Genomic DNA, 26,025 nt, shown 5'->3' on the forward strand with positions numbered 1-26,025 from the left:
TTGAAAATTCCAACTTAGATTATTATCAAGAAAGAAGCCAAGATTTTTTTACGACAGATGAATAAGGGATTAGCGTGTTGTTAAGGGTAACAACTGAAAGATTGCTGTTATTAAGGGAGTTAACTAAACGCTTATGTCCAATAATTATAGCTTGAGTCTTACTTGGATTAAGTGAGAGTCCGAAATTGGCCGCCCAAGTGGAGACAGTGGCTAGGTCACAATTTAACTTGTCAATCGATTCATTGATCGTATTGGGTCTGGAATGTATGTAAAGTTGTAGGTCGTCGGCATAGAGGAGATATCGGCAATACTGTAAGTTCTTTGATACGTCATTAATGTAGATAGAGAAAAGTAGTGGTCCTAATACGGAGCCCTGCGGCACTCCCGCCTTTGTACATCGCCATTGAGAGAATTGATTATCAAGAGAAACACACTGTTGGCGGTCCCGTAGGTAGGAGTCCATCCAGCTCAAGGTATTGTCTGACAGGTGCAAAGTCTTCATCTTTGCAAGAAGCAAGTCGATATCAACAGAACCAAAGGCATTGCTGAAATCGAGAAGAGTTAGTGCCGTTACTTCACCCCTATCCATAGCTTCACGGATGTCCTCAGTCACTTTAAGTTGGGCTGTAGTAGTGCTGTGTCCATGCCGAAAACCCGATTGATAGTCATCGAGGAGTTTGTGTTCGTCGAGATAGTTCGTAAGTTGTCCGTGTGCAATATGTTCTAATGCTTTTGAAAGAGTGGGAAGAATTGATATCGGTCTGTATTGGTTTACTGTAGAAGGTGTGTTAGATTTAGATAAAGGTTTCACTAATGCCATTTTCCAGAGTGAGGGGTAGGACCCAGTCCATAATAGATGCATTGAATATATGGGTGACGGTCGGCAGGATCACATCTATTATTTTATACAGGAGAGTGATATTTATATTGTCTATACTTTGGGCTTTAGATTTCATACGTCGCAGCGTCTTCATTACGTCAGTCGGGTTAATGTATTTAAAGAAGAATTTATCCCACACAGGTTGGGGGTAAGATCTGAGAAATTCAAGAGTCTCTTGTTTATGTAATGGTTCAGGTGGAGCAGTGACGAAATGTTCATTTAGACTATTGAGTGACAAGTTGATGTTATCTAACCGAGCCTTTGCTTTTGTTAGACCCAGGTTATTAAGGATACGCCACAATTCTTTCGCACTGACCGAAGGTAGAATAAGGGAATGTGCATGGCGTAATTTAGCATTTCTTACTGCTTGATTACATTTATTTCTTAAAACTTTGTAAGTATTAAAATCTAATTCGTTATGGAGGAAGTGGAAAATTATACCGAAGACAAATGTGTAACATGTCTGCATTCGACAAAAATAAAGCCTATATTGGCTAAGAGAGTTAAATTACAATTAAGCAGATTAAGCCTAAATTAGGTATAGCTAGAAATCGGTTCAATAATTATAAATGTAGTACACTGCTCCGCCGAATTAGTAGAATACGTTTGAGTCTAAAGAAAGTAGCAAAACAGTACAACGTGGTCTGCTGTTGTGACGAGAATCCAAGCCCACGCATACCAGTAAGGCATCATGTCACAAACATGTTCAGGTCTCATATTTTCCCACAAAGTAAATATTACTCAACGCCTTGAAAACGGCGCATATGTTAAGAATATTGCTGGAGAGTTTAAAGCAATCTTTCCTTTTTTCTTTCTTGCTTTATTTATTTATTTATTCATTTATTTATTTATTATTGCATTTTATATACAGTTATATTCTAGGAAATAATATTAATTTGTATTAACGCTGTATCAGATTCACCTTTTTTTTTTAATTAACAACTCTTAAATACCTATTCTCGTATGATCAATTTTTTTACTGTCCATAATATTCCTGGATTTTCATGCTGTACCTAACCATAATGCTTGCCGATTGCAGGAGACTTACTCCACATGTTATATCTAAATAGGTAGACATTGGCTTTCTCTTATATCGACGCAGCAGTGTATGTAAATTTAAGAAGGAGAGGAATAATGAGAGCGAGGTAAGGATTGTTCAATAATTTAAACAGATTGCCCTCATTAAGTGATTACAGAACTGAAAATCTTATGAATGTACTTACTTACTTATGGCTTTTAAAGAACCCGGAGGTTCATTACCGCCCTCACATAAGCCCGCCATTGGTCCCTATCCTGAGCAAGATTAATCCAGTCCCTACCATTATATCCCACCTCCCTCAAATCCATTTTAATATTATCCTCCCATCTACGTCTTAGCCTTCCCAAAGGTCTTATTCCCTCCGACCTCCCAACTAACACTCTATATGCATTTCTGGATTCGCCCATACGTGCTACATGCCATGCCCATCTCAAACGTCTGGATTTAATGTTCCTAATAATGTTAGGTGACATGCGTGCAGTTCTGCATTGTGTAGCTTTCTCCATTCTCCTGTAACTTCATCTCTCTTAGCCCCAAAAATTTTTCTGAAAACCTTATTCTCAAACACCCTTAAACTCTATTCCTCCCTCAATGTGAGAGTCCAAGTTTCACATCCACACAGAACAACCGATAATATAACTGTTTTATAAATTCTAACTTTCAGATTTTTGATAGCAGACTAGATGGCAAAGCTTCTCAACCGAATAATAACAGGCGTTTCCCATATTTATTCTGCGTTTTATTTTCTCCTCCCGAGTGGAATTTATATTTGTTACTGTTGCTCCAAGATATTTGAAATTTTCCACCTCTTCGAAGGATAAATCTCCAATTTTTATAGTTCCATTTCGTACAATATTCTGGTCACGAGACATAATCATATACTTAGTCTTTTCGGAAAATACTTCCAAACCTATCGCTTTACTTGCTTCAAGTAGAATTTCAGTGTTTTTCCTAATCGTTTGTGGATTTTCTCGTAACATATTCACGTCATCCGCATAGACAACAAGCTGATGTAACCCGTTCAAATCCAAACCCTCTGTGTTGTCCTGAACTTTCCTAATGGCATATTCTAGAGCTAATGGCATAGTCTAGAGCAAAGTTAAAAAGTAAATGTGATAGTGCATCTCCTTGCTTTAGCCCGCAGTGAATTGGAAAAGATCAGATAGAAACTGACATAGACGGAGTCTCCTCTAAGTTTCAGTAAGACACATTTTAATTAATCGAACTAGTTTCTTGGGAATACCAAATACAACAAGAATATTATATAAAACTTCTCTCTTAATCGAGTCATATGTCTTTTTGAAATCTTTGAATAACTCGTGTACTGTACCCTTATATTCCCATTTTTTCTGCAATATCTGTCGAATACAAAAAATATGATCAGTAGTCGATCTGTTATGCCTAAAAGCACACTAATGATCCCCAATAATTTCATCTACATATGGAGTTAATCTTCTCAAAAGGATATTCGACAAAATTTTGTAGGACGTCAACAAAAGTGATATTCCTCGAAGTTAGTCTTGTCTTATGAATGTAGGATGAATATATAAGAGTTAACTCCAGGGAGGAACGGATTGGGTTAACTTGATGGCGATTAAGAATTTAGAGATTAAGGAACAGGAGGGGATAGCATAGTATGTTCGTTTTGCAGACAAAAAGAGGACGCTATGTATACACTATTATCTTGTTTTAAAAATTATAGAATAATAGAAATTATTTATTGAAGAGTCAGTTCTAAAATTAAATTTGAGAGTAGCAAGGAAATTATGTAGATCATTAAAAGAAAGACACTTGAGAAATTAAGAGAATTTTATATGCCGGGTGAGGTAATTCAGCAGACCACCTGAATAGACGTGACCATGTTCAGTGATAGAAAATTCTTCAGATAAAAGTTGCTTTCCTTGAAGGGGAACATAATGTGATAGGGCCTATTAATGTAGAGATATAGAAGATTTATGAAAGGCAACTTAGTTATTTTAAATGGATTGATATGTTTTACTATTTACCTTTTAATAATGCATTTGTAGACGCATACGTCTGTGTTTTGAGGGTCATTCAAGACAGTTTGAAGGTCGGTGACTGAGATACTTGTAGTTTACTTCAAGGGTCCAGGACATTAAATAGCGATAATTATTTACAGCTCCTAACAGAAGTGCTGCAATAATAGTTATTAGAAGACATTACACTGAATTTATTACGGCAATCCTTGTGGCGTCAACAAGGCGGATGTCCTGCCCATTCTGCACGAAGAATTACAGCTGTTCTTAATAGAACATAATTTCAAGATCGTTGGATTAGTTGGTCCGGTCACATCAAATAGCTTGTACGTTCACCAGGCTTAACACCAATGTGGCGAAAATTAAAAAGAAAGTGTACCAAGAAGTACCGACAAGCCCCGAAAGCATGAAATACCGTATAACACGACCTTGCTCTATGATAAGTAAAGCTGTGACTTGTAGGCGCCAAACAACTTAAAACTGGACAGGCAAAAAGACAGTGAAAATGCTTGAAATAGGTATTTATATAGGCACTAAAAATACAAAATACGCTGTTAATAGGCATTTATTACAATTTAATTATTACTGACACTGGCCTTCTAAATATTTTAGATTTATCAAACGTAGTAACATTTTTCGATCTTAAATACATTATCATGGTTAGGGTGACCACACATTCTGATTTCGACGGACATGTCCTGCTTTTTTAGTATTTTGTGTGTGTGTGGTCCACACCTGTGGAGTAACGGTTAGAGCGTCTAGCCGCGAAACCAGGTGGCCTGAGTTCGATTCCCGGTCGAGGCAAGTTACCTGGTTGAGGTTTTTTCCGGGGTTTTCCCTCAACCCAATATGAGCAAATGCTGGGTAAATTTCGGTGTTGGACCCCGGACCCATTTCACTGGCATTATCACCTTCATCTCATTCAGACGCTAAATAACCTAAGCTGTTGATAAAGCGTCGTAAAATAACCTTTTAAAATAAAAAAAATAGTATTTTGTGGTCGTCCGGCCGGCGTTTTACGATAAAGCCAAAATGCCTTTCATCAACGTAATGTACCAAATATTGAAACACTGTAGGGCCTATATAAGATAAAATCACATCAGATTTTATCTTATATAGGCCCTAGTGTGTTTCAATATTTGGTACATTATGTTGATGAAAAGCATTTTGGCCTATGTGTTTCTGTCGTTACATGAAAAATATGCATTTTATGAATTCCGTGCTTTAAAAGAATTTGTTTTGAAGCAAGATGAAGCATTTTTCTTGGACACAATAAGTTTTCAGTGGAGTACATTTTTGAACAGATTGTGAATGTTAAGTGTTTCCAAATTTTGCTGTATATGCGAGTATGTCAATTCCTTTTTACAATAATTGCACATAATGCCAATGTTGAAAGGGTATTTTCACTGATTAATACCCAATGGTCAGATGAAAGGAACAGACTATCAGTAGAAACAGTAAAGTGTTTGTAAAAGTACAATATTTGAAGCATTTTACATGTGAAGAATTTTATACCTATTCATTGAAATCCCCAAAGCTACTGAAGGACATTTCCTCTTCACAGAAGTATGAACAATGAAACTGTAAGATTAATAACAATGGATAGCTTTGGTACTGTGTTTGCCTATTGTTTTATTGTTGTCAGTGAATGGAAGGGAATTTAATGTGCTGTCAGGCTTTTTCCAAATGTCCTGCTTTTTTCCTTCAAATGTCCTGCTTTTGAACATTTTGATCTGGTCACACTAATAATGGTATTGTGATCAGGTGACAATGGATCGCCCACTTCTATAATCATTGTTATTAAAATTTGTGATAATATTATCAAGAGAAGCTAAATATCTTGTAGGTTTATCATTAACATGTGACTCCAATCCTTCCATTTCCTGATTCATTTCCACGTAATACAGCAGCTATTTTCATTACTGTACCCCATTCAGGATTCTGTCTTAATATTATCTTTATTATCTTTAGTGACTTTATATTAAGGCCTACTTAGTGTGGACTGGACAGGGTATTTCATTTTTTCAGCATTGGCCGTTGACAATCTTGCTGTTTGTTGTAAAATTAGGATCATTTCCATCGTATGATAACCATTTTTTAATAATACACTTTTAGATGATGCTTGCTTTGGCATTGTTTCGGTTTAAAACTGTTCTCGTTGTATGATTTAATGTAGAATCCGTACCAAGTTCACTTCTTTCGTTCAAACTGCACAACACTCGCAATAACAATAGAAAATATGAAATGAAACAGAACTGCAGGGTGGGTACAAAGTTCCGTTGCCTCCCATAAATACCTAAAATATACACATTATTTATGTAATTCCGGTCATAATGCAGATATTCATTCACTTTGAACTAACTGTGTGTCCTAAGCGTTGCTTACGAGATTATACAAGCTGGCGCATAGCGCTTGAAATACGGGTCTGAAGTGGTTCCCTCGTAATGCCAATTCCGCCGCTCGGAGCGCTGTTCCATCCTAAATATTCATAGCAGAAGACTTAAATGACATTGCCATTTGGGACATTTAAAGGACTCACCATTGCTTATTAAATGCTTCGTACAATATTTTATGGATAATAGACGTAATTTCCAAACTTCTACGTCTCAATCATATTACAATAAAAGGCTGTCATTCTTGATATTAAAATATATTACATATGTATTATAAACTAAGGTAGTACCTTTCTGTTGTTCAATTAATTTAATACACCGTACCTTTTCGGAAATAATGAAAGAAACTTAATATATTTTACATGAACACTGTAGTCTACCCTTTTCACGTATTCATTTATTATTATTATTATTATTATTATTATTATTATTATTATTATTATTATTCCAATGAATTAAGGTACTGTATTATCTTCCATTGCCCTGACTTCATAATTTAATCATTTGTAAGTGGGCCTAACTTATCCCTTTCTTTTTTAAAATATAATTGACGTTGAAGTGTTATGATTTTTACTAAAGCAAACAGCAGTCACAATACATGACTAGTACAAATGTGCGATTTTTCTTGCACACCTTGCAGTGGTGAAATAAATATCTAATAGGCCTGCTGATTAACCTGTTACTTACAAATGGCTTTTAAGGAACCCGCAGGTTCATTGCCGCCCTCACATAAGCCCGCCATCGGTCCCTATCCTGTGCAAGATTAATCCAGTAGTGGGTAGTAATAGCAAATGCTATGATATTTTAGTGTGTGTAAACAGTTTTTAAATTAGGAGTTAGAATTAAATTAATTAGGAAGTTAGACTGCAATATAGGCCTATGTGATTAGAAATGGTTTTCGAATTTGACCATTTCCCAAAACATAAACAAATATCTCAGGAATCTCAGGGACAATGCTCTTGATAAAACGCCAATGATGATGTGTAGCGTGTATATGTTTTGTTGACAATAAATCTGTCTCTGTGCCTACTAACATTGATCTTATTTATCTTACATTCATGTGAAGTTAATATAATATAATAATAATAATAATAATAATAATAATAATAATAATATATTTATCGTGACATGACATAATTTTCTCCAACCATAAAGACACGACAGTGTAAAAGGAAAGTATAGACATAGATACGTCAATAAGGGAAAATTCGAGTGAAATTTAATTTTGGATTGAGACTAAAGATGCGTCTGTCGGAGAACGTGTTCTGAAGTCGCAGATGCATCTGAAGGATAAAGAAGGAAACAATAATTAAAATTGAACGCAATAAGTTTCCTGTACAATTCAAAAGATCGCCAGCAATACTAAAATATTAATTTGATTCTGCAACCTAAATGTTCCATTTTAATTTGTAAATACTGATAGTAAAAAAATGAACTTAAATGGTGTCATAGACAGAGTGATAGAATTTTATTTTAATACAAGAGTCTGGGTTGGAGTTCAGGGTTAGATTGGAATTTGAATATAATATAGGTTCGCATTTAGAGAGTTAAGTTTGGATGTTGATTTAGATTAACATTTGGATAGATTATTTTTTGGGTAGCTCAACATAGTGGAAGGCCCTGGGTTCAAAGTCAGGTGGTGGTGAGATTTTCTCATTGCCAAAACTTCCAGAACAGACCCGGAATTCACTCAGTTTATTTTCAAATTGAATATCATGTCTTTCCCTGGGGTAAAAGGCAGTCGGAACATGGTGCCGACCACACCACCTCATTGTAGTGCCGAGGTTAAGAATTAGGACCTCTACCTCCATGTATCTTATAACACTCCATGGGATGCAAGGGAATACCTTTACCTTCAGATTATTTCGGCATTGGATTCGAGTAGATATGTTTGGATTTTAGTTTGAATTGTTTTTTTTTTTTTTAGTATTAGTATGTTAGGTTAGGATCTAGATCCATAGGCTTGGATTTAGAATTGGATTTGAAAAATTTAGATTTAGATGGCATTATACAAAGGAGTAACCTATATTATCTGAAACACATCTCACCGAAGTAACCGATTGCTGCCTGGAATATGGCAGAAACTGCAATGGCGCCAGACAACTCCCTCATTCGAACTTGCCACAGTTCGGTTCTGTTCACGTGATCCATAGCGTCCAGCACTTCCGGATCTGGGCAGCGCCATTGTGGAAGATTAAGAATGGCCAGAGTAGGAACTAAAAATGAAATAGTGCCTCCTTGTACGATAGGTAGCCTGAAACAGAAAATAACATTTTGTCGTGTTTCTGCAAAATAACTATTTACTATATAAGTGTTAAAAATGACTTTTATTTTGTGAGTGTGGATGTATGTGAAATGAGACCGCAGGCTGAATGGAGCAAAACTCCATGAGAAAATAAAAAATCACTTTCAGCATATTATGTATCGTACGCTATTTTTTTTATAGAGTCTTTCTCTGTTTATGGTATGAAGACAATTTCACTGAATTCTCCATTAGCTTATTCCTCTCATTCTACAAGTAGACTAATAGCGATATAAATTAATTTATTATACCTACATAGAGAGGTGTACACAAGGGGGTTACCAGGTTTTAACTCTCCCTTGAAATAAAAAAAAATGACATATTTAGACTTGAGTATCTTTTTATTTATAATCGTTTTCCCGTCTCTAATTTTTCACTGTCAGAGTAACAAAATCTGCATCGACATATGACATAGTCCTTATATCTCTTCTTCAATACAATCCCTGTGCTTGGTGCTGCGGCACGTTCGAATAATAACAATGCTATCTTTATTATAGAGAGACTTAACGCTTAGTACCGAACTTATAATAAAATGAAGCCAACACAATGTGAAATTTAACTTGTTTGTTGAAAATTGAATGGCTATGAAATAATAATAATAATAATAATAATAATAATAATACGGTCGTCAGCGAGTATTGGCCGAGGGTAGACGTATGCTGACCAAGCGAGAACCGAACAGGGTAGAGAGGCATAGACCTATGAGCTAGCGATAAAGCAGAAGTTACAATATAAAATGGATAAAGTGCTACAGCGAGGTGGAGTGATAAAGAAGGGGAGAAGTGAAGTTAGGAGTGGAGGATTACTAACGCAGAATAGCACAGGAAACTCGAAAAAACAAGTGCATACAACATCAGAAAGCTGGAAGTGTAAAATGAAAGGCATCGGTGCAAAGATTCAATATCTGATATGGGATAATGATCAAATGAATGAAAAAAAAAAATAAATATTTTGAAGATAAGTAAAGAAAGAAGAATTTAATGTTTTTCGGGGTGGATGAAGAGGGTCATGAATACGAAATGGATACATATGAGACTGTATGTAAAGTGTGCGATAAGATTTATGGTATCGATGTGAGAGTATACCATATTGAACAGACTTACGGAATTGCTAAAGGAAAATTCAGACCTATTTTAATAACATTCGTAAGCATGATAACAAGAGAAATAATCTTAAGGAATTTTAGAAAATTAAGGAAAACGAAAATAAGGGTTGAAAAAGTCGTGAACTATGAAACAAGAAGCAGACGCAAATCAATGGTACCGTTCATGAAAGCAGCTAGAAATAAGGGACATTTTGTTAAGATCTATGAAGACAAATTGTAAGTCAACGGGAAGTAAGTACTATTACCTGAAGTTTTGTGAGGAGAACATAAATCACCCGGAATTTGGATTAAATAACGTGTCAGAGAACCATCAGAGGCAGATTGACAAACACGCGCAGCGGGAATCGAAAGGAAAAGAGGAGAATGAAATCAAGCGAACAGAAGATCTGACTTCAAAACACAACATTGAAGTTAATGTAGAATATGTAGTGGACCAGTGGATGTGCAAGGTACAAACTGAAGAGAATAAAAAATTCATAAAACACAATAAGGAAAGTCAAGAAATGTTTGAACAGCAATGGGTTGGTTTAATGTCTAGTAACAGCTGTTATAATCCAAACGTGACAGGAAGCATGGAACGAAAATGGTTAATCTAGATTCTAGAGTCAGAGCAAGACATCGAACCAGGAAAATTTTACTGAGCTAAAGACAAAGAGAACACACTTCAAAGAAGAGTGGTATAAAGGATACAGCTGCAAATAAGTATGCGAATGATAGGAAAAAGAAATGTTTAATCTGTGTAATGATAAATGAGTCTAGTGAAGAAGGGGAGCTACTGATGAATATGAATCAAGTGAGAGGATGATAGAGGGAAGAAGGGAAGAGAGGGACAGGAATCCACAGTTGTGAATAATAAGAGAATCATCTAAGGTGAATATGGAGAGTATAATGAAAGGAATATTGACGAGTGTAAGTTACGAAAGGGAGTGCAACGACGAGAAGAAAGAAGTCGAGAATATAACACAGAAGGAGAGCGGAGATGATCCAAATCCAGCGACCGTGGGAGATATTGATAGGGTATTAAAGATATGCGAAAAACTAGAGGAAACTTGCAATAAAGTTCAGCGAGATATAAGATAGTTAAAGAAACAAGGAAGTGCAAAGAAGACGTGATGTATAATAAGTGAACTAGAGAAGAAATCTGATCTAATCGGAGGTGTTAGATGCGATCAAAAAAGTCAGGATTAGATCAATTAGTGTAACTGAGAATAAGATAGGGGCATAAGTAGTGAAGTGTTAAGGGGAAGATGAATAAAATAAAACAATGGGAAGAAAAGTAATAAAGGTAGTGAGGCTAATATATTAAGTAGAAATAGTAAGTAAATAATGTAATTTGGAGAGGAGGATATGGGAAGTAGAGGAGGTAGATAGTGAGTGCACTGTGAACCGTAAAAGTTATCTAATAAAGTGAAAAATTGATAAATGAATTGAATAACAAGGAAGTATTACAAACATTAGAACTATGGAAGAATAAATGAGACAAATAATATAAGACGGTAATGTAAATGAGAAAGTAGAAAAATTAGTGAATATTAGTCAGAGAAAAAAGGGTTTAAGATAAACAGAAAATTAGGGATAATAGTAATGAAAGATGACAGTTACAGTAGAAATGGATGAGTAGATTTTTGCAGCTAATATTTGAAAACAAGAGTAATGTAGACAGTATTGCATAGTAATCGGGAATGGAAATGAGGGAAGATAAAGAAGGCGAAGAGTTGAAAATACTGTAGCTATATCAGAAAGGATGGAGGAAGAAAATAGACTGAAATAGGTAGGATTTAACTTTATGTCATTTGAAGATATGGGATAGAAGATAGGAAAAATATTGTAGGATATATGATTGAATGTAATCAAATGCATTGGTTGACCGTATACGGAAATGTGAGGGATCTGAAAGCCGTATGATGATAATATGAATATGAATATATTCTCCATATTCTTCTTTTATTCCTCTCGTTCTCCTTGTATTCTCCTTGTCATTCTTCTGTTCTCTTTGTATTATCTTTGTTCTTGACTTTTCCCTATTCTCGGGTCACATACAGTTGATGTATAGGCCCATCTTGATTGGTTGAACCTCAACACGTGACCGTCCCATGTCCACTTCAGTTGTGGTGCTTGGACCGCTATATCCTTAATGCTTGTCCGGGTCATCACTTCTTGGTTGATGATGCCATCCCTCCAGGTGACGTGCAGTATTTTAGAGTGAAATGAAAATAGTATAAATTTGCAGTGCTGCGTGGGTCGGCAGCAAACGAACTGAAGCCATCCGTTTCGAATTCAATGCATGATCTGCTAGGACGCGATTACAAGTCCATTTCGAATGAAAAATGATGCTAACGTATTCCAGGCCAAAGAATTTAACAACGGGCGGAATATACCAATTAGACCACAGGAAAAGTCAGGATATTTTGGAAGAATTTGGTACTAAATCAACATGTTGCAGGTTACTGGAGGATTCATGTTGATAGTATGTCTAATACACGATATGCAAAGGTAGTCTTAAAATATCAAAAAGTCCATCGGCTGCATCCCCAAAAAGTGGATAAAATACTCAATATCGTAATACAGTAGACCTTATAGCTTAGTGGTTGATGATGATGGTATGTTGCAGGTACCTGCAGCCGAAGGTGCACTGAATCCAGGTGACGAGTCCCGTGACGAAGATCATGGTGCAGATGATGTGGCTGCGGGCCGGGTCGTCGTCCTTCATGCAGAGCGCCGGCGTGAGGATGAAGGGGATGGACACTATCGCACCGATCATTGTCAGGTAGTGCTGCAACCACAACATTACAGTGAGACAAATCATTGGCTTTAGTATTTAATTATCAACTTTATGTTACTCCAATAGAAATACAATTAAACATAACCTGTAATTGTAAGCAACATATATTTCAGAAGAAAAACTTGAGGTTTTGACGTAGAACTACATCTTTCTCCTTCACTAGGTATGGAGGGGGGAGCCGAAGGGGCAGTATGTGTTCTCGGTAGTGTGTACCTTGCTGGTCGGCACACACTAATAAAACCCGAGAAATGTCATTTATTTCTGCCCAGCCCAATGCACCACGTCCTCGTCGTGGCTGCTGGTTAATACTAAGCAGTGCAGGGGCGGAAAATCGAGTTCCTGACGCTTTCAAATTGGGACATAAGAGCTAAGGGAGACAACCCCAACAGAAAGACATCGACCCCTCAGGATCGCTGGAGGTTGGCCGTAGGGCTGACATCCATACCCCGTAAAACAAATACGTTCAGAAACCCAAGGGAGGTCAAAGTTCGAACTTGAGCCAATTAGCTATTGGATGGATGGAGGTATAGAGGGGGTAACTTGGGGAATTCTTCGTCACATAAGAATGCAACACCTTTTGTTCCTTTATTAGTCTTGTTTTCCTTGTAGCCTATTCCCATGGTTCTCGTATTCCACTTGTTTTCCGTGTCTTCCCCTTGTTCTCTTTGTTTTATACTTGTATTGCTTGTATTTCCCTTGTTTTATTTGTCTTACCCTTGTACTTCTTGTATACTGCGTGTTCTTCATGCACTACTCGAATTTTTATTTTATTCTCCTTGTTCTCTGCTTGTCATCCCTTGTTCTCTGCCTGTCTTTCCTTGTTCTCCTTGTCTTCTTCATATTATCCTTGCATCTCCTTGTTTTCCTTGTATCCCCTTGTTCTCCTTGCATTACCCATGAACTCCTTGTATTTTGCTGTTCTCCTTGTATTTATTTGGTTTTCCTGTATTGTCCGTGTTCTTACGTTACTCGAATTCTTCTTTTATCACCCTTGTTCTCTTTGTCTTTACTTGTTCTCCTTGTCGTTTCTTGTTCTCCAGTTCGTCCCTTGTCCTCCTTGTTTTCCTTCGTTCTACGTGTCTTCCCCTTGTTTTCTTTGTATTCTCCGTGTTCTTGTATTACAAGTATTCTCCTTGAATTCCGCTTATTTTCCGTGTCTTCCTCTCGTTCTACTTATATTTTTCGCGGCCATCTTGTATTAATGGAATTCTCCTTTTATCCCTCTTGTTCGCCTTGTCGTATCTTGTTCTCCTTGTATTCCCCCTGTACTCCTTCTATTTTCTTCTTACTCTAGTATTCTCCTTGCTTTCCGTGTCTTCACTTTGTTTCCTTATATTCTTTGTCTTATTCCTTTATGCCCTTGTTCGCCTTGTATTCCCCTGACATTGAAAGTACAAGGACCAGTGAAAGTTAAGATGGTATGGAAGGACAAATGCAAAACAAGTTCAAGATTTTAATTGCCTCTATTTTTATTGAAGTTTTACTGAAAGTCACAGTTGACCTATAGATTAAAAGTTTACAGCTGATTTTGTGACACAATAGAACAAACATAACAAAGAAAAGAATATAAAGAGATAAGACAAGATTAGAAGCAGCTGAAATGCAATTTCATGGTTAATTAAGAGTATACAAAGAGTCGACAAAGTACGAAATCTTCTTATAAGATATCATTACAGTTATCACACAATCTGGCAAAAATAACGTAGTACCTATATCAATGGAAAAACATATCAGTCACCGACATAGCTCAGTCGGCTAAAGCGCCTGCCTGTAGAACCGGAGTTGCGCTCGGGCGCGGGTTCTATCCCCGCTTGGACTGATTACCTAGTTGGGTTTTTTCCGAGGTTTTCTCGAACCGTAAGGCGAACATGAGATAATGTATGGCGAATCCTAGGCCTTATCGTGCCAAATACCATCTCGCTATCAACAATTCCATCGATGCTAAATAACCCAGTAGTTGATACAGCGTCGTTAACTAACCAAGTAAAAGAAAATTACAGTATATCGTTGGAATGAACAACAAGAGGATATCTTAAAAAAAAAACACAGAATATTCTCTGTATATTAATATTGATAAACGTCAAGGCCGCCTTAAATAGACGGAGTCATTTGTTTTGATTTAATTGTAGCCATCGTCGTCGTTCCTGCAATAACGCCTATGTCACATATCGATTTTCAGATTTTTGCTCTATTAAATAACTTAAATAGTGATGCAGCAAATAATACAATCTACTATATGTAGCTTAATTATATTTCTTTCTTTCGAAAATGTAAGAATTCACTATCTCCTATGCACTACTGCCATAGAATGAATAAATTTGTTTTTCTTTCTACTAAAAAATTTAATATTTTGCACGTAGAAGTTACGGAACAACGACACTATAATCTGAGGTGGCGCGGCGGTGGAAATGTATTGTATTGTTATTTTAAAACTCTTGTGTATCCTTAAATATCAGTCCTATCAAAATTTTGCCTGGAATAAAATTTATCGGAAATCATTTTTAAAGAAACTTTTATGTAACATTTTTCACAAACATCAATAATAAGCGAGATATTTCGGTTTATTTAATTCAGGTCCCCTTATAACCCCCCTTTTAAATAAAGTATTTTGAATGCTATATAGCCTAAAATCTAAGTTACAACGAACTTAATTTACATTCCAATTTTAATCGAAATCCGTTCAGCCATTATCGCGTGAAAAGGTAACAAACATCCAGACAGACAGACAGACATACAAACAAAAAGTTCAAAAAAGCTATTTTCGGTTTCAGGATGATTAATTATACATGTTAACACCAATTATTTTTGGAAAAGCGAAAATTACCAGAAAAATTTCGCTTACAGATTTATTATTAGTATAGATTGTTAGTAAAGTGAGTCATTGTTTCATATATTTAAATTTTATACACATTACATTACAATTAATTATAAAATTGCAAATAAACAAGAAATGTTGCTTTAAAATGAAATAAAAATACATATTTTATTTTTGAATTAGTAAGAAACACCTTAAAAAAGGCAAAATAAAAATTCGTCCTATCACTTTGATTTACTCCAAATCATCTATGAAAACAATTATTTACTTCCACCCAGTAAAAAAGTCATTTTGCCAAACATGGGTTCTACCCATAACAATGTGTGTAATCACCGTAATATCGGACAGTCCGAGACAAAACCGTCCTGTACGAGACAAAATGCAATATGCTGCAACTTCATAACAGTGCTTATAATCACCGTAATATCGGACGGTCTGAGACAAAACCGTCCTGTCCGAGACAAAATGTCCGATGCAGTATGCTGCCAGCCTAAGTTATCTGACAAAAATGTTTGTTTCAGGCTGTTTTACAATCTATTAAATTTAATGCATATGCTTCTAGGAAACCATGTATATAGCCGTGTGATTATAATGTGACTATAAAACTATATCAGGGGATCAGAAACAAAAGGGTATAAGTGCAGTTTAGTTACTTTTGAGGAAATGTGATCGAAAATGGTTAAGTTTCCGTAAATTTCATGAAGTTTTGATTTTAAATTTTAATGAGTGATATCTTTAAAATATATATCCCTTTGTCACTAAAATTGTTTATGATTTAGATTACCCTGGATGCACTTAGGCCTAAATAGTTTTTTTTAGATATCTCACTAGTACCCCTTTGCTTCTGTTCCCCTCATATGTGACTGACGACGAACTTCACAAAGCATGTCGACGTATTGAAAATATAGGACTATGTGTTAGTTTCAAAATGTCCGCTCACCTGAAGAGCCATGAATATGCAAAGGTACCACGGAGGGATGTCATCAATTCCATATGTGATGTCTACATCTCTCTTCTTCTCCTCCAGCTCGACCCTGGTTGGACTGGATACTCCATTTCTCAATGCGATATCTTCGGTTCCGATCACCTATAATGTTGAGTACGCAATTAACACTAGTCCTAAATGTCTGATGTATTTTAGAGCAATAATTATAAAAATACTGAGGTTTTCCTTTGTATTTGAAACCAAAGTAATGTCTTTCTATGTATTTGAAATCGTTGTTTCATGCGCGTGCTAAAGAATATTACTCATCCTTAGAGATTTTATGTATTTTAAAACAATGAACGCAAGTCTCCAGTGATTTGTGTACACTCATAAATTCACGCAAGCCCTTATTGTTTTTATGTCTTTATAAACACTTGATACAAATGGTTAGTGCTTTTATTTATTTGTATAACAATATTAGTCTACGAATAATAGGGCCTACATGGTCGTAGTGTTTTATGTATCACTTAAGGAATTTGCAAAAGTCCTTACTGTTTGATGTTTTAGAACTATCAACACAAGTTCTTAGTATTTTTATATATTTTAAGGCAGTGTAATGATTAGACTGCGGAACTTCATGCAATTACTTGTTTTTATTGATCTGGTATATTGAAAGAGTGAAAGTGGATCTTTGCCGATCATGGTTTTTACGTTCGAATGATCCACACCTATGGAGTAACGGTCAGCGCGTCTGGCCGCGAAACCAGGTGGCCCGGGTTCGAATCCCGGTCGGGGCAAGTTACCTGGTTGAGGTTTTTTCCGGGGTTTTCCCTCAACCCAATACGAGCAAATGCCGGGTAACTTTCGGTGCTGGACCCCGGACTCATTTCACCGGCATTATCAACTTCATTTCATTCAGACGCTAAATAACGTAGATGTTGATACAGCGTCGTAAAATAACCCAATAAAAAAAATAAAACGTTCGAATGAAGCCAACTTTATTTTGCATAAATACATATTTGAGGGTCTTCCCCTTGAAATGCAGCACAAATATATATTTGAGAGTCTTCTCCTTGATATATATATTGCACATTTAAATGTATATTGATATCTTTATGCTCGACCATGCCGAAATGTAGTAATTATACACCTGCTAGCAGTCCTTTAATGTATGTCATTAAAGTACATCTACTCATTAAAGTTCAGGTGTTCAGCCAATGACAAGTCAGCTTTTTACCGTTATATCGATTATCTCGGATATGCAATCGAAAGACAATTAGCGAAAAGTCACGGAGGCTGGAAATCCAATACTGTCGCAGAAGGTTATGTTCTGTTACTATAATAATTAGCGTTAATTGTAAATAATATTCAAATAAATTCAATTTGTCATCTCGTTTTTCAATTCTAAATCAATTTCCAGGTTATATCAGAGTAATCTTCTTCTTATTCTCTGCCAAGGTCAATGACATTCGGCTTCGGAAAAAAATCAATACTTTCGCGTCTGCGCACATCTCACAATTCAGGTCAGTTCGCACATAACCATAAGAAGACCTAATTTTAAATAATTTCAAGTTAGAAATATGGTCGAGCATAAAAAGTCGTATGAAACTTGCCTATAATGGTAATTAAGACGCTCGTATGAAAATTATGAAACTCGCTTGCGCTCGTTTCATAAACAATCATACTTGCGTCTTAATTACTACCATTATAGGCTCGTTGCATAATGTACTATTCCTTGTTTTGCCAATTTATTATTATCTCATTTTAAAATTTCTCTCTGTTAAAAATAAAATTCCAAGAAATATAAAAATTATGCGAGAAATAAAACCAGTACTTAGTTAATTACTGTTGAGGACATGAAATTGCTGAGAATACAATGAATACCTCTCCCTAGTCCTATTGTAGGCCTTAAGTTGTTGGGTCTTCCACTTTAACGTAAGCTCTGTGTACATACTAGCCATTTAAGTGTAATGTTTCAGGAACCGGGGCGAAAATACGCGTTACCTAGATCTCAATCAGGTTTGTACCAAATAAGCCTACTCTCTAATAATAATATTGGAAAGTTCACGATAAAAGTGGTGAATGACTCACCAGTAGTGTTGTCAGGTGAAAAAGTTCTTTTTCACCAACTTTTTTGTTCAAAAGTTTTCAGATTTCACCAACGTCTCTGATTTTTAACCAGTTTATCAAGTTTATTTCATTTGCACATCTTCTGTATGTGTCTAACAAGAAATAAATGAAGAAATAGATCCTAACATACTGACAAACATTTTTGTTAATTAATTGTATTAATTTATACATTGTAAACATTACTGTACTCATGTTAAGTGACCTTACATACAGTGTTAATTAAACATATAGTAATATTTACTATCTTTTATTTACGCATATATATGCTGTTTCTCTGGGTTTTAAGTAGGGTGACTGAGAAGAAATTGTAAAATTACAACAAAAGTTCTGATCTTCATTAACAAGTCTTTTTGTGTGGTGGACACCTCAAAATGGTTCAGTGTTGTGCTTGAAAATATAGCTTAAGAACTTCATATTGTCCTAGGATCCTTTTCTTTACTGTTAGCAAAGACAACCAACTTGTCTATGCTGGTTGAAGAAGCTTGTAATGTTTTATTCCTAAGAAAACTTAAACTCTGTAAATTCGGTTTGTCTTTTTAAACTGTGCTGCATGTACAGTTCCCCTTAAAAAGAATGAGACGTGAGACGACTCTTGGTCGTCGAAAGTTAAAGTTCTACAGCGCGGTTCACTCGATATCGACGTAGCCAGGAAGACATCTGGTCGTGCATGCGTAGGTCTATTTTCATCCTACTCCAAAGTACACACCAGTGCAAAATGTTATCAGTTGTCTATGTATTTCTGGTGTAGGTCTCTTTTTACGTCCTTGATTGTTTACCTTTAATGAAAGATTGAAATATACCATGTAACACGAAAGTCATTCGCCAAAGTGCAAAAAATATTAATTTTGAAATGACAAATGTAGACATATAGCAAAGAAGTTAGGAACATTGTAAGGACCACGACAAGGACAAAAATAACGACCATGGTTACATACAGTACAAGAAACACAATAAACACCACGATAAGGATTATGTCACGACATTGACCACCATAATGATCAAAGGACCAGGACCATGAAAAGGACTATTAGAAAGACAACAAGGACCGCGATAAGGATAAAAATCAGGACCATGATAATATACTACGACAAGAAACACTACAAACACTACGACAAGGATTACGATAAATACTACGACATGGCCCACGATAAGGACTTAGAAATTTACCAAGGTAAGGACTATGAAAAAGACAACAAATACTTATTAACAACCATGACAAAAGCAGCAAGGAGGACGATAATAACTATTACAATGCCAACAATGACCACAATAAAGACAACGTAGATCACGATAAGGGGCATGTCAAAGACAGCAAGGATCACGACAAAATAGTAAGGATCACGATAAGGATCATGACAAGGAAAACAAGAACCAATATAAGAAACGCGATATGGATAAAGACAAGAGCCACGATAATAATTATAAATTAGACCACGATAAGGACAAGGTTCATGAAAAGAGTCACGACTTGAACCACGATAAGGACCAAGACCATGATAACGATCATAACAAAGACAACAAATACCACGATAAGGACCATGATAAGGACCACAACAAAGACAAGGATTACGATAAGAAACATGACAAATACTATAGTGACCACGATAAGGAGCGTGGCAAAGACAACAAGGATCATTACAAGATCTACGGCAACGATCACGATAATGTCCATGACATGGACCACGGAACAATCAACAAAAGGACTTAGTCAAAGACAAGGACGATGTTAAGACCCATGACAAAAACAAAAAAAAAAAAAGACAAGGACCACGATAAGAATGATATGGGTCACGACAAACACTATGACAAATATCACGATAAAGACCATGACTAACACAACGATAAGGTTCATAAAGACCAAGACAGCGAAGGACTATGCGAAGGAGAATACGGACCACTATAAGAATCACGATAAGTGTAAGGACGAGGACTAAGATAAGGATCACGACATGGTCCACAACACGCACCACAAGGTTCAGGATGATAAGAACCATGACATGAACCACTTTAAGGACCGCGACACTGACTACGATAAGAATCACGAACAGGACTACGATAAGGACCAAGACCATGACAAAGACAAGGAGTAAGATAAGTGCTATTACAACGACAACAAAGATCACGGCATAGGCAAAAATGATGACGATAAAAAAACATGACAAAAATAATGAGGATCACGATAAGGACTATGCCAGACACAACAAGGACATGTGAGAAGTGTCACATTGACGAAGACAAGAACCACGATAATAATCGCGACATGGACCACGATAAGTACAGTGACAAAAACAGAAAGAACGATAAGGGCCATTACAATGAGAACTAGGACCACGACAAATACAACAATGTTCACGATAAAAAAATATGACAAAGGCAACAATTATCACGGTAAGGACAATGCTAGAGACAAGTAGGATCAATATAAGAACGCGAAATTAACAAAGACAGAGAAAACTATGAGAATCACGTCATAGATCACGATAAGGATCAAGGCCGCGATAGGGACCATGACAAAAACAAGATCGAAAAACGCCATTGCAATGGAAACAAGCACTGTGATAAGAACCCCGACAAAGCAGAGAATAATCACAACAGAGAAAACAATGACCACGATAAAGACCATGGCAAAGACATCAAGGGCCACTATAAGAACCTCGATAGAGACAAGGACCACGATAAATATCATGAAATGGACCATGACATGCACCACGACAATGATCGCAATAAGACACCATGGCTTGGACAACAATAATAACCACAAGTAGTACGACAAAGAAACAACGACCATTATAGGACCACGAAACGGACGAACACAAAGACAAGAATAACAACTACCGCAGTAAGGATCAGGACATGCATCGCGATACGGATAACAATCAGGACTACGACATGGACACAACAAGGACCATGACTAGCATTACGACAAGCACCAAGGCCATGATTAGAACCATAACAAAGACAACAAGGACCATGATTATGACTACAACAAAAGCAACAAGATAATGATGAGAATCACAAGAAAAACGACAAGGGCTACGCTAATGAAGACGACCATGGACAACGGAAAGCAACACGACAAGGATTACAATAACGACTACGATATGGTTCACGACCAGGAATACGAAAGAACCACGATAAGGACCAAAACCACGATAAGTACCATGACAAATACAACAAGAATTGTTACAAGGACCACAACAAGGACAAGGACCAGAAGAAGGATCACTAAGAAGACAGCCACTTAAGGCCACGGTTTCACAACATAGCTCGGGTTCAAAATACCATTGCTTCTCTGTGCTGAATGGAAAATGCCTGCTGTGGGATCTAAATTCTGGACTGCTGCTAATATCACTGACTTGTCTCGGTAGCTCATACGAGTACAGTAGCGTGTCGGTTTCACTGTATAACCGAAACGTCTCTTGATTTTTAACGCCTTATAGTATATAGTACATAAATATTATTGACAACTTAAACATTCAAGGTTTTACAAAAGATACTGCAATTTGTTATTTAACAGATGCATTTAATAATTAGTATTAATATAATTAATTAGTCTATAACTGCAACAGTGCTTTTTCATTCAATCATAACATGAATAAAATTGAATGCACATTAAATTAAACAAAATTTCAAACACATAGATAAAATAGTTAAAATCAACTGAAGGGGTGAGAATGAAATAGTCCAAAGCCACACTTTTAACAAAAATTGTTTTGTGCAAGTGCATTTCTTACACATATGGGAAAGCTATTAATACATTATTGTAATAATTACTCAACAAATGACATAGGCCTAAGGACTCTAAACCATTGGACAAGTTTGTCTGTGTGGCTTAGAAATATATTTTTTTTAATTTCATTATAATTGTTAGTTATTTTTGTAAATGAATTCATTAGATTAATGTTTATAATATTATAATTTGTAATTTTGTATTGTTTGCGATTATTAATTAACACTTAAACTCAGGACTTTGTTATTAAAGCTATTTCAACGTTATTTAGACAAAAAAAAGTCTTTGCGTAGACTAAGAATCGAACTCCCACTCTTCTACACAACACGCGGAAGTGTTAGCGTCCGAGCTACTGAAACGACACGAAAGCTTTTTTTCCTGTGCGGAGTGTCGATCTAGTCATGAAGATCCAATGTCGATTTAACTACACGATTTATGTATATATTTATCTATTATTTACGTTATATTACCATATTCTTTGCAGTTTTTGAAGTGAATTTCGGGACGATGCTAGTAACAAACCAAATAGCCTGAATTTAAGTAACTCAATATTCGTTATCTTGTGTATCAGTGCTCTGGTCTCCGATCTTGCGCAGTGTCTTACATCTGAGACTTAGGAATGTTCAATCGTCTCATTCGTTTCTAGGGAAACTGTGCATCAGGCATGTAAAATATATGGTTCTTTTAGTGATAACATTGTTAATAATATAATTAGGATTATGAATCCTATAACATCTTTGATTGTATGTCAATTTCTTTCAATTTTCGTGATTTATCGGATGATAGTGTTGATGATCCAAGTTATGTTGCGACAGACACAAGTGATAGTTATGGTAATGTTGTTCAGGAATCTCTCGTAAAGTCCAAGAAGCGATCTAAAACTGTGAAAAATTGAAACTGAAAAGAAAACGTAACATCAATAGTGGACAAGCATGCATGTCCAACAGTGGAATATTAGTTCCAAAACGTAACTCTGATGACTGCAAATGCAAGATGCAATGTACACAGACGTTTCCTGTAGGTGTAAAGAAGAGTATTCTTGACAGTTTTAATGACTTAAAAGACAAACATTTACAAGATACATACTTGTTAGGTATGATTTCAATGCTATCTAATGCAAGGTATGATATAATGTTATATAGTTCAACTATTTGAGTCGGCCTGGTGGCGCAGTCGGTAGAGTGCTGACCTGTGCCCGAGGTTGCTGGTTCGACCCCGGCCCAGATTTATGGCATTTAAGTCTGGTTAAATGCGACAGGCTCATGTCAGTAGATTTACTGGCATATAAAAGACCTCCTGCGGGACAAAATTCCAGCACATCGGCGATACTGATATAAACTCGGCATTTACGAACGTATTTAAATGAAATATAATTTACAATTTCTTCCACTATTTGAGTTGTAGAATATGTAAAATGTTTGTATATTTAGGTGAAAATATTGCAGTGTCTGAGACACAACATGCCCGTACCCGATACTTCTGTTGCTATGAAGAAATGAGTGTATGTGGATGAAATTAATTTGGATTTAGCTGGAAATCTGTACGAATCGTCATTACCAAGAAATCATAAAAAAATTGCGTGATATTTTGAAGCTTGAGAAGTTCATTCCTCCAGTGCATAAACTGTGGTATAATCATATTCATGGATAAGTGTGAATATTAATAAAAGGACATGGAAATGGACTCAGAGTCAAATACTGGTATATAAATATGATATGTTTCCTATTCTTTTAACTGCAGACATTATTATTTTGGCGAATAGTATTTACATTTACATACACATTTTGTGTTGAAATAATTTGAATTCTTTCTTTGTGTGTGAGAACTGGATACGTTTATTCTTATACTGGCTGTTCATTTCAAAGTGTCATGACGTCACTGTTGATGAGTCAGGGATTTGAAGCGAGTTTCAGCTTTTGTGTCAGAGAAGTTGCCTATTAATCAAGGCGTTCAATCTGAACTTGAGAACGTGTACGGTATAACTTGAACGTCGTAGCAACAGATGGCGGTCTGTGCGGTCTGTACGGTCTGTGTGCTACCATAACCTCTTTCGAACTGTGTATTGTGCGGCCAAGTCGTACGCAGGGTATTTGTTATCATCGGTTGCGTACGGAAACATTCCCCAACACAAATCAAATGCTCCGTGTCCATGTTGACCGTCGAAATTAATGTCAACAAATACGTAAGTAATCGTCTTAACCCTCTCCACATATCCCGAGAGTAAGACAAAAACTCACCTCAGTACATGTTTCGAAACAGTTCACATTCCTACCACTACCGGCGTTACCGTACGTATCGGTAAGTACTCTTCTGAATGAACGCCGTACTTGCTAGGCAACTTCTCTGGCACATAAGTAATACACCTCTGCGGAAGTGTAGGAAGATTGAATTCTCTAGGCTCATCGACTTGCCACATGACGGCATACAGCGAGCCATGACACACTTTGAACTGAACACCCAGTATTTGTTGAAAATAATATAAAGAAAATTATTTAATTTTTACTATAATGGCATAAAATGATTATTTTACTAATATTAAAACATATTTTACGTAAAGTTATTCATATAGCTAGTGTTTAAGTTCGCATTTTTGTCATTTTTCATTGATTGAGAGTGAGAACTGGATAACTCTATCGTCATTTTTATTCATTGTTCATTGGAGATTCAGTTAATATTTACTTTAATGATATAAAATGTTAAAAGCTGTCCGAAACTTTTCAATGACTGTAAAAGTATTTATTGAATGTCGAAAAAAATGATAATAATTTTTCTCGATTATCTCAAAACTACTGTCTTGGTCTTTATCCACTTATCATTCTCAGGTCTTCATTTGCTTTTACTCTGATTTCGTCCAACCAAAAATGAATATAATTAGATACTTGCAACAATAAAGTCACATACTGTTGATGTCATGAAGATACTGTGAAAGGTAAAAGACTCATTGGAAGCAGTTCCGGAATCACAAAGTTTAAGCGTGTGTTAGAGAATAATATTGGCTATAAAGAAATGATCCAAACTTCTGACATTCTCAGTGGAAAATGTGAAAAAACACTAAAATTCGGAACATTTCTGCTTACACAATATGTGCCAGTCACATCATCTGATGTCGAGAGATCGTTCTCGGCATTTACACTAATTCCGACATACAAGAGGAGAAGTTTCACAGTAGAGAACATGGAAAAATCATTGGTCGTTTACTTCTATGATTATTACTCGTGTATTACGTGAAAATCAACGAAAGTTAAAAAAAAAGTTAGAAAGTTACAGATCAATTCAAATATGTTTGTGAAATGAGTAATTAATTAATACAGTTATAGAAAAAATAGATTTAATGAAAATGTTACTGGCTAGATGACAATTATTACTTTAAATTATTTTCATTTATATAATATTATTAAACCAGATAAACTTCTAAAGTGAATTTTTACTGCATATAAGTATTTCAATTTTTAGGGCATATTTCAACAGTTTTTACTGCATAGTTGCATGCATATTTTCAGGATTTTTAGTTCATAAAGTTCCGTGGTCTAGTGATGATTTTTGTATATTTGGAAATTTTTAATACAGATCCTTAGTGTATTGTGTTTATGCTAAAGAAAGTCACTCATTCTTAAAGATAGATTTGATGTATAGAGTTTTTAAAAATAAGAGATAATTTAAAATGCTCAGATTTTCATTTCATTTCATTTTCCACATAATCTTAAAAAATTCTGTACTGGCATCTTACACAAGAAATGGGACATTTTGCATCACCATCCATTGCCAAAACTTCATCGTAAATTGTTGTATCTGTGTACCATTTTATTCTTATACAAGTTACAGCTTCTCTTCAATGCTGTATACAACAGATCTGAGTTCGTGTTCTCAATATCTGCTACAGTGTGTGCGATAGATTCCTTCAACTTATCAATTTGGTAGATTTGCTCA

General features: G+C 35.8%; 1 protein-coding gene across 4 annotated transcripts in view; it reads right to left on the reverse strand.

Annotated features, from left to right (window-relative positions):
* Window positions 1–26,025, reverse strand: part of LOC138710511 (solute carrier family 23 member 1-like) — a 340,117-nt gene that overhangs the window by 91,780 nt on the left and 222,312 nt on the right. For all 4 annotated transcript variants that reach the window (XM_069841457.1, XM_069841458.1, XM_069841456.1 and 1 more), the window contains 3 exons: window positions 16,254–16,400; window positions 12,332–12,489; window positions 8,358–8,563 (listed from right to left, as the gene is read on the reverse strand). In XM_069841457.1, the coding sequence (XP_069697558.1) occupies window positions 8,358–8,563; window positions 12,332–12,489; window positions 16,254–16,400 (511 nt within the window). The remainder of the gene's footprint in view (window positions 1–8,357; window positions 8,564–12,331; window positions 12,490–16,253; window positions 16,401–26,025) is intronic.

This window comes from Periplaneta americana, chromosome 12, assembly GCF_040183065.1.
Source record: "Periplaneta americana isolate PAMFEO1 chromosome 12, P.americana_PAMFEO1_priV1, whole genome shotgun sequence".
Classification (NCBI taxonomy): Eukaryota; Metazoa; Arthropoda; class Insecta; order Blattodea; family Blattidae; genus Periplaneta; species Periplaneta americana.